Genomic DNA, 9,707 nt, shown 5'->3' on the forward strand with positions numbered 1-9,707 from the left:
TGATAACTGCCGCTCGGTGCAGGTTACCCCCATGCATTCTCTTAAGGGTGATAACTGCCGCTCGGTGCAGGTTACCCCATGCATTCTCTTAAGGATGATAACTGCCACTCCGTGCAGGGTTACCCCCATGCATTCTCTTAAGGGTGATAACTGCCACTCCATGCAGCTTACCCCATGCATTCTCTTAAGGGTGATAACTGCCACTCCATGCAGGTTACCCCATGCATTCTCTTAAGGGTGATAACTGCCACTCCATGCAGGTTACCCCCATGCATTCTCTTAAGGGTGATAACTGCCACTCCATGCAGCTTACCCCATGCATTCTCTTAAGGGTGATAACTGCCACTCCATGCAGCTTACCCCATGCATTCTCTTAAGGGTGATAACTGCCACTCCATGCAGGTTACTCCATGCATTCTCTTAAGGGTGATAACTGCCACTCCATGCAGCTTACCCCATGCATTCTCTTAAGGGTGATAACTGCCACTCCATGCAGGTTACTCCATGCATTCTCTTAAGGGTGATAACTGCCACTCCATGCAGGGTTACCCCCATGCATTCTCTTAAGGGTGATAACTGCCACTCCCTGCAGGTTACCCCCATGCATTCTCTTAAGGGTGATAACTGCCACTCCATGCAGCTTACCCCATGCATTCTCTTAAGGGTGATAACTGCCATTCCATGCAGCTTACCCCATGCATTCTCTTAAGGGTGATAACTGCCACTCCATGCAGCTTACCCCATGCATTCTCTTAAGGGTGATAACTGCCACTCCATGCATGTTACTCCATGCATTCTCTTAAGGGTGATAACTGCCGCTCGGTGCAGGTTACCCCATGTATTCTCTTAAGGGTGATAACTGCCACTCCCTGCAGGTTACCCCCATGCATTCTCTTAAGGGTGATAACTGCCACTCCATGCAGCTTACCCCATGCATTCTCTTAAGGGTGATAACTGCCATTCCATGCAGCTTACCCCATGCATTCTCTTAAGGGTGATAACTGCCACTCCATGCAGCTTACCCCATGCATTCTCTTAAGGGTGATAACTGCCACTCCATGCAGGTTACTCCATGCATTCTCTTAAGGGTGATAACTGCCACTCCATGCAGCTTACCCCATGCATTCTCTTAAGGGTGATAACTGCCATTCCATGCAGCTTACCCCATGCATTCTCTTAAGGGTGATAACTGCCACTCCATGCAGCTTACCCCATGCATTCTCTTAAGGGTGATAACTGCCACTCCATGCGTGTTATTCCATGCATTCTCTTAAGGGTGATAACTGCCGCTCGGTGCAGGTTACCCCATGTATTCTCTTAAGGGTGATAACTGCCACTCCATGTAGGTTACCTCCATGCATTCTCTTAAGGGTGATAACTGCCACTCCATGCAGGTTACTCCATGCATTCTCTTAAGGGTGATAACTGCCACTCCATGCAGCTTACCCCATGCATTCTCTTAAGGGTGATAACTGCCACTCCATGCAGCTTACCCCATGCATTCTCTTAAGGGTGATAACTGCCACTCCATGCAGCTTACCCCATGCATTCTCTTAAGGGTGATAACTGCCACTCCTTACAGGTTACCCCCATGCATTCTCTTAAGGGTGATAACTGCCACTCCATGCAGGTTACCCCCATTCATTCTCTTAAGGGTGATAACTGCCGCTCTGAATAAGTGACTTCCCATGTGTCCTCTTAAGGGTAACTGCTGCTCGGTGCAGGTTATCCACAGGCCTTCTGTAAAGGGTAACAACTAATATGCCTTCGCAGCTTCTGCACTTCCACTGTTAATTTCAATTTATTTTTAATTAATATAAAGTTTAGATCTTCTTCTGTTAATGCAGCATATCTTAGCTTTATGGTTTGGATTTTCCTCACTACTTTCATTGTCCTCAATCCTTTGATTTATGCATCTACCAATGATATCATTGCTTGAAGAGGTTTTCTCTCCCATATGGGATCCCTGATGTATTTTTTAGAGTTATTTTATTTAAAAAAAAGCATTTTCACATTCATTACATAAGAAGCATCTATTGTCTGCATGCATTTTAATGCAAACTAGAAGACCTTCCCTCCAATTACAGCTTTTTCTACTTTCAGCACATTGAAAATGTTTCACTTTGATGCGATATTGGGCTACTTTTTCTGCTAAAACGTTTCCCACAATCAGTACATGGAAAGGGTCTCTCTCCCGTATGTATTCTCTGGTGCTCTGTTAATGTATCCTTGCAACTGAAACATTTTCCATATTCCATGCATGGAAATGAATCCTCTCCCTTATGGTTTCTCTGATGCATCCCTAGGTCTCTCTTGTGATAAAAGCTTCTCTCACATTCTGTACATGTAAAGGGTCTCACCCCCTACGGCATCTCTCATGCATCACTAGATCTGTCACGTGAACAAAAATGTTTTCCACAGTCAGTACATGGAAGGCGTCTCTCTCACTGGGCAATTTCTACAAAGGATTTATTTTGCGCCCATCTTGACTGGAGTGAACATAGTTTATGAGCCATAGCATGTTGGCGATGATTCCATCTCTCTAATTTGCTAATGCCCTTCTTAGTACTTGCATTGTACCAAAGACAGCCTTCTTCTGAAGTTCATAAGGTATAAACCGTCCACATATCAAGATGTGCTTGAACATTCTTCATCAGACCATTGGCACCCAATATGTTTGGGACTATTTCTGTAGCTTTCTGCCACATTTTCAAGGTTTCTGACTGCATCTCTTGGTAGTTAAGGATCTTCACTTTCTCCATATGATCCACAGACTAGGCACTGGGTACTGACACCTCTATCAGCAATGCTGTTCTAGAGTTCCATCTCCTTCAGCACAATATCTGGTTTTTATGCATTGATCTTCCTGTTAGGGAGAATAGAAATGTCCCAGGTGCTCAGCAAGACCTGGTGAGAGACACTTACTCCATCTGATTACTCTCTCATCCCTAGACCCCTTTCATGAGCATTGTCTGGTGATGTGCAAGACTTGCCTTCAGATTGAAGCTTTTAGCACATTCCATACATTAAAATGGTCTTTCCCCAGTGTGGAGTTTCTCATGATTTCTAAGGTTTGCCTTCTGACGAAATCTTTTACTACACACCATACATGAAAATGGTTTCTGTCCTGTGTGAATTTTCTGGTGATGTCTGAGATATGCCTTCTGATTGAAACTTTTATTACACAAAGTACATGAAAAAGGTTTCTGCCCTGTGTGAATTTTCTGGTGGTTTATGAGGCTATCCTTCTGAGTGAAGCTTTTACTACACTCACTGCATGAAAACGGTCTCTCCCCTGTATGGATTCTCTCATGTCTTGTGAGGTTGGTTTTCAGAGTAAAGATTTTACTACACACAGCACATTTAAATATTCTGTCCCCAGTGTGGCTTTTCTGGTGATTTTTGAGATTTGACTTCCTCTTAAAACTTTTACTACACATAGTACATGAAAACTGTCGCTCCCCTGTATGGATTTTCTGATGATTTATGAGTGTTGCCTTCCGAGTAAAGCTTTTATTACACTTAGTACATGAAAATGGTCTCTCCCCAGTGTGGATTTTCTGGTGGATTATGAGCATTGCCTTCACAATAAAACTTTTTCTACATTCCGTGCATTTAAATGGCCTCTCCCCAGTGTGGATTTTCTGATGGTTTATGAGTGTTGCCTTCCGAATAAAGCTTTTATTACACTCAGTACATGAAAATAGTCTCTCCCCAGTGTGGATTTTCTGGTGGCATATCAGTTCTGACTTACACTTATAGCTTTTACTACACTCACTGCATTTAAATGGTCTCTCCCCAGTGTGGATTTTCTGGTGGTTTATGAGTTCTGACTTCCAATTATAGCTTTTACTACACTCAGTGCATTTAAATGGTTTCTCCCTAATGTGGATTTTCTGGTGCTTTATGAGCGTTAACTTCTGATTAAAACTTTTACTACACTTAGTACATTTAAATGGTCTCTCCCCTGTGTGTATTTTCTGGTGATTTATGAGCTCCATCTTTTGACTGAAGCTTTTACTACACACACTGCATAAAAAAGGTCTCTCCTTTGTGTGGATATTTTGATGCTTTATGAGGCTTCTGTCCCACTTGAAGGTTTTACTACACTCGGTGCATTTAAATTGTTTCTCCCCAGTGTGGATTTTGTGGTGGTTTATGAGTGTTGCCTTCCGAATAAAGCTTTTACTACACTCAGTACATGAAAATGGTCTCTCCCCTGTGTGGATTTTCTGATGGTTTGTGAGATCTGACTTTCGCTTGTAGCTTTCACTACACGCAGTGCATTTAAAAGGTCTCTCCCCACTGTGGATTTTGTGGTGGTCTATGAGCGTTCCCTTCCGAATAAAGCTTTTACTACACTCAGTACATGAAAATGGTCTTTCCCCTGTGTGGATTTTCTGATGGTTTATGAGCGTTGTCTTCTGATAAAAGCTTTTACTACATTTAGTACATTTAAAAGGTCTCTCCCCTGTATGGATTTTCTGGTGGTTTTTGAGGCTTGTCTTCCATTTGAAAGTTTTACTACAATCAGTGCATTTAAATGGTCTCTCCCCAGTGTGGATTTTCTGGTGGTCTATTAGCGCTGCCTTCCGAATAAAGCTTTTACTACACTCAGTACATGAAAATGGTCTCTCCCCCGTGTGGATTTTCTGGTGGTTTATGAGGTCTGACTTCCGCTTACAGCTTTTACTACACTGCATGCATTTAAATGGTCTCTCCCCAATGTGCATTTTCTGGTGGTTTATGAGCGTTGTCTTCTGATTAAAGCTTTTACTACACTTAGTGCATTTAAATGGTCTCTCCCCAGTGTGAATATTCTGGTGGTTTATAAGGATTTTCTTTCCTGTGAAGGTTTTACTACACTCAGGGCATTTAAATGGTCTCTCCCCAGTGTGGATTTTCTGGTGCTTTATGAGGTCTGATTTCCACTTATAGCTTTTACTACACTCTGTGCATTTAAATGCTCTCTTTCCAGTGTGGATTTTCTGGTGGTTTGGGAATGATGCCTCTGCACGCAGGTGTTTCTGATGCAAGTCAGACGTCATGTGATCACTATTAGATTGGAAGGGTGTCTCTGCTCTTGGGTGGCTCTGGTAGAGGGCAGAAATCATGTGAGCACTGTTATTACTCTGGAAGGGTTTCTCTACTCTCGGATCTCGCTGGTGCTCAGGGATGTCTGTGAGCGCCCTGTCACTTCTTTCACACTCAGTGACTGCATCCTGAGAGTCTTCCGGAGGGTCTCTTGTCTTCTTCTCTGATTCCTGATTACTTTTACTAACTTTTCTCTTCTCAGTCTCCTGAGAAACATTCTCACAGATATTTCCTGTTTGACTTGGGATCTGTTCCAGTTCTTTAGGACGTTCTTCTCGATTCTCCTTCTTCTCCTCTTCCTGTCTGACTGCATCTGTTGGATATAAAAAGAAAATATTAACTGTGTATTAACGAGTAAGGAAAGCTTCCAGTAACCAGGGCTGTCACACTGAGCACATGGGGATCTCTGATGTTTGGAGAATTGCAGGGCTGAGCAGTGGATTGAAAAAGATTCTGAAAGTTCAGTGTAAAGTCTTTTTTTTGGGGGGGGACTTGGCTATTTCCTTTCCTCCTTTCCATTTTCAGCTCAATCAGAACTGGCCACCATTGAGCTAAAATGTGCCATGAGCCTTCATTCCCAGCCACCCTGGCTCCCAACAGAGTCCAAGCATTGCAATGACGGTGTTGGCTACGGTCTGCAAACCATGGCCACCTCCAGCTGATGTGGACCCTCTGACCACTAGGGGTCACTATTTCAGGATGACCGGGGCCTCCTTCCCCTCAAGCGCTGTGAGCGCTGCCTCTGCAGCGGACCTGGGGGATAAGAAAAGCTGACCTGAGAAAAGCAAGTTTGCTTACCGTAAAACGATGTTTTCCGGAGATAGCAGGGTGAATTAGCCATGTTGTCTGGGAACGTCCTCCTCATGTGGCTCCACATCTGCCTCAGCCTGTTCTCAAAGCTTGTGCTGCACTGTCAGGAGACTGTCCGGGGAGGGGGGTGGGTTAGTAGGGCTAATTCACGCTGCTGTCTACGGAAAACACCATTTAGGGTACTGCGTGGGTACTGTGTTGGAAGAGGCACGTTCAACCCGTCTGAACGGTGCGGACAGTCTCTTTTTTTGCCCCTGTGAGTAGGATGGAACGACCCATTAGAGCATCGCTAGCCGCCTGGTGGTTGAGACAGTAGTGTGAAGTAAAGATGTGCAGCGATGACCATGTGACGGCCTTGCGTATGTCCTGAATGTTTGAGAGATCGAGATTTGCTAGTTGATATCCCAGCTCTTGTAGGAGAAGATCAGTTTGAAATGGTGGTCGGTATTTGAAGAATTTTTGTGTTTCATTAATTTTGGTTGAGTTGTTGTAATTCATTTGAGTCTTGCATAATAAGAGATGGTGATCAGACCAGTGGACTGGATGGTATGAAATGGATGTATCTGAGAAAAAGCTATTAATGAAAATCAGGTCCAGTGTGAGTCCTGCTTTATGTGTGGGGTTGTTCACTTGTAGTATGAAATTTAAGCTTGATAGCATGTCTAGCAGGGTTTCGCAGTTTAGTGATCTGGGATTGGCATCTGTATGGAGGTTGAAGTCGCCAAGAATGATAGTTGTTGTTTTCATGTTGATGTTTATAATAAGGAATTCAAGGAGCGGAGAGATGTTACTATCTAGAAGTTTGGGTGGGCAATAAACTAGGCATATTTGCAGATTTTGAGAGTCAAAGAGAGCTATTTCATATTGTTTTGGGAGGTTATGTGGGATCATTTTCATTGAAAGATTTTTTTTTATAAGAAGGAGTAGACCACCTCCTCTTCGGTATTTGCGAGGGATTGAAAAAGTATCAAAGGCACTGTTATCAAGTTGGTTCAGTAGTACTTGATCGTTATTTTTGAACCAGGATTCTGTTATGGCAATGAAATCAGGGTTTTTTTCTTGTAATATGTCAGATATTAACATGTATTTTTTGGTTAAAGATTGAGCACTGATGAGGAGGAAGGTGAGACAAAGTATGTTTTTGTTATTTTTCATTAGTGGGATGTTTATTAGGTGTCTGTTTTGAAGATGAGGGTTAGTTGGTGTCGCCATCTTTGGAGTGTCTGTGCTGGAGGCTGAATGAAGTCCTTATTATTAGCCCTTATTGGTTGTTTTTCTTCTCCCCTGCCGTTGAAGCAGGGAGCTATGCTGGATATGCGTGACATATAAGTCTTCTCCCATGCCGTTGAAGCAGTGATGAGTGCTGGAGGTTGATTGAGGCTGAATGAGATCCGGGTGATGAGTGCTGGAGGCTGATTAAGGCTGAATGAGGTCCGGGTGATGACTGCTGGAAGTTGATTGAGGCTGAATGAGGTCTGGATGATGAGTACTGGAAGTTGATTGAGGCTGAATGAGATCCGGGTAATGAGTACTGGAAGTTGACTGAGGCTGAATGAGGTCCGGGTGATGAGTGCTGGAGGTTAAATTGAGGCTGAATGAGGTCTGGGTGATGAGTGCTGGAGGTTAAATTGAGGCTGAATGAGGTCTGGGTGATGAGTGCTGGAAGTTGATTGAGGCTGAATGAGGTCCGGGTGATGAGTGCTGAGGGCTGATTGATGAGATCTGTATGAATGCGGAGAGTATAAATAGTAAAGATCTCTAGGAATTGTATTAATATTGTGGCAGGATGGGTGTGCACAAGAGGTTGAACTAGATTATATCGGAAGGTAGTGGGAAAAAGGTTGTATAGGTGCAGATATTCTTGTCCTGGGTCTTGGGTCTCACAAAGGGGCGCACTAAGGGGCAAGCCCCTTAGGTCGTGCCCCTTCGGACGCGCGATACCTGGCGTGCGACGCCGTCGGTGAGCGCTTAAATTTAAAGATCTTCACGCTGCCCTCTGATTGGCTGGGTTCCTTTTAGGGGGTGTGGTTCGTACTCACCGCGATGTGTTCTTTTCTTTGTTTGTTTTTTTTTTTATTTTTGGTGTTCAGTTCTCTCCCGTTCTTGTTTTTTCTTCAGGTCTCCGGTTTGTTTTTGCTTCCTCTGCACGGCTCCCTTATATGTTAAGGGTGAACGGGCTCTTGCCCCGGCTGTACTGTTCGAGCCCCGGCAGAGGAGGTGGTGTCACTGGGTTGAAGTTGGGAGCGGGGGTCGTAGAGAGGGAGAGGATAAGCAGCTTGGAATCTCTCCACCCCTTGGGATCCTGCCAGGTACTTGTGACCTGTTTGGCCATTGTTGGAAATAGGATACTGGGCTTGATGGACCTTTGGTTTCACCCAATACGGCAAGTCTTAAGTTCTTATGAATAATGAGACTGGGGAAGAGCATGGGACGTTCTGCACTTTTATTTCATTCAGGCCTTTGCTGCTGTTCCCCAGAGGAAATTCAATAAAAAGCAGGAAGGTTTTAGGGGGAGAAGAGAAACTGATTCATAGTGCAGGAAGTTTCCATACGAGCCCAGGTTTGTAGCCCTGCTTAGAGAACGGGAGGAGGCGCTGTCTCTGATATAAAGGGGAGGGAGCCGGGAATACACACAGGGAGGTCTCAGGGTCCCATCTGCTCCCATCCTAAAGCAGAGGGAGCGCTGGGCAGCTCCTGATTATCAGGCCGATACAGTACGGTGCGCTCCGTGTTAGCTTTACCCCTTATTCAGTAAGGGATAATAGCGCGTCGAAAACACGCGTCCAACACACACCCCCCCCCCCCCCGAGACTAATAGCGCCCACAACATGAAAATGCATGTTGATGGCCCTATTAGTTATTCCCGCGCGATTCAGAAAGCAAAATGCGCAGCCAAGCCGCACATTTTACTTTCAGAAATTAGCGCCTACCCAAAGGTCGGAGTTAATTTCTGCCGGCGCCAGGGAAGTGCACAGAAAAGCAGTAAAAACTGCTTTTCCGTTCACCCTCCGACTTAATATCATGGCAATATTAAGTCGGAGGTCCTAAAAGTTTAAAAAAGTAAAAAATCCAAAAAAACCCGTAAAATCAGCCCACGGCTCGCGGGTTGGAAGACTGACTTCAATTTTGCCAGCGTCCGGTTTCCGAACCCGTGGCTGTCAGCGGACTCGAGAACCGACGCCAGAAAATTGAGGGTCGGCTGTCAAACCCGCCAACAGCCGCCGCTCCTGTCCAAAAAGAGGCGCTAGGGACGTGCCAGTATCCCTAGCGCCTCTTTTTACCGCGGACCCTAATTTAAATTAATTAATTTACTGTATCGTGTGCGCAGGAGAGTGGCCTGTGCACGTGCCGGGAGAGCGGGCACTCGCCCGCTCTCCCGGCACTCGCCCGCACTCGCCCGCTCTCCCGCGATTTTTACTGTTTCGGCCCCGTATGTTCTGAAATTTCTGGAGTGAAGGAAAGCCAGGAAATAAAAGTCACAAACGACCCTCAGTATCAGGCCCTGTATCTGATAAAGACTCAGATAACGCAATCCTTACCCAGGGAGAGCAGGGTCTCATAATTCTCCTTCATCACCTCCCTGTAAAGCTCCTTCTGCCCTTCATCTAAATACTCCCACTCCTCCTGGGAGAAAGAGACAGCGATGTCCTCAAACGTCACCCGCACCTGAAACACAAACCAGAAACACGAGGAGGGGCTCAGCGTGCATTAGATCTCAGCTGGATTTATTCTCATATTTATCTGAAGAAACTATGAGGGGCCATGCTGGGTCAGACCAATCTTCCAATGAGCTCAGCCTTTAC

General features: G+C 45.0%; 1 protein-coding gene across 1 annotated transcript; it reads right to left on the bottom strand.

Annotated features, from left to right (window-relative positions):
* Nucleotides 1-1,573: 1,573 nt before the first annotated feature.
* On the bottom strand, nt 1,574-9,498 carry LOC115083495 (oocyte zinc finger protein XlCOF6-like). The gene is made up of 2 exons (XM_029587350.1): nt 9,444-9,498; nt 1,574-5,407 (listed from the first exon to the last, which is right to left on the bottom strand). The coding sequence occupies exons 1-2, from the start codon at nt 9,475-9,477 to the stop codon at nt 3,027-3,029; spliced, it is 2,415 nt and encodes an 804-aa protein (XP_029443210.1). The 5' UTR covers nt 9,478-9,498; the 3' UTR covers nt 1,574-3,026.
* Nucleotides 9,499-9,707: the final 209 nt, after the last annotated feature.

This window comes from Rhinatrema bivittatum, chromosome 2 (assembly GCF_901001135.1).
Source record: "Rhinatrema bivittatum chromosome 2, aRhiBiv1.1, whole genome shotgun sequence".
Taxonomy (NCBI): Eukaryota; Metazoa; Chordata; class Amphibia; order Gymnophiona; family Rhinatrematidae; genus Rhinatrema; species Rhinatrema bivittatum.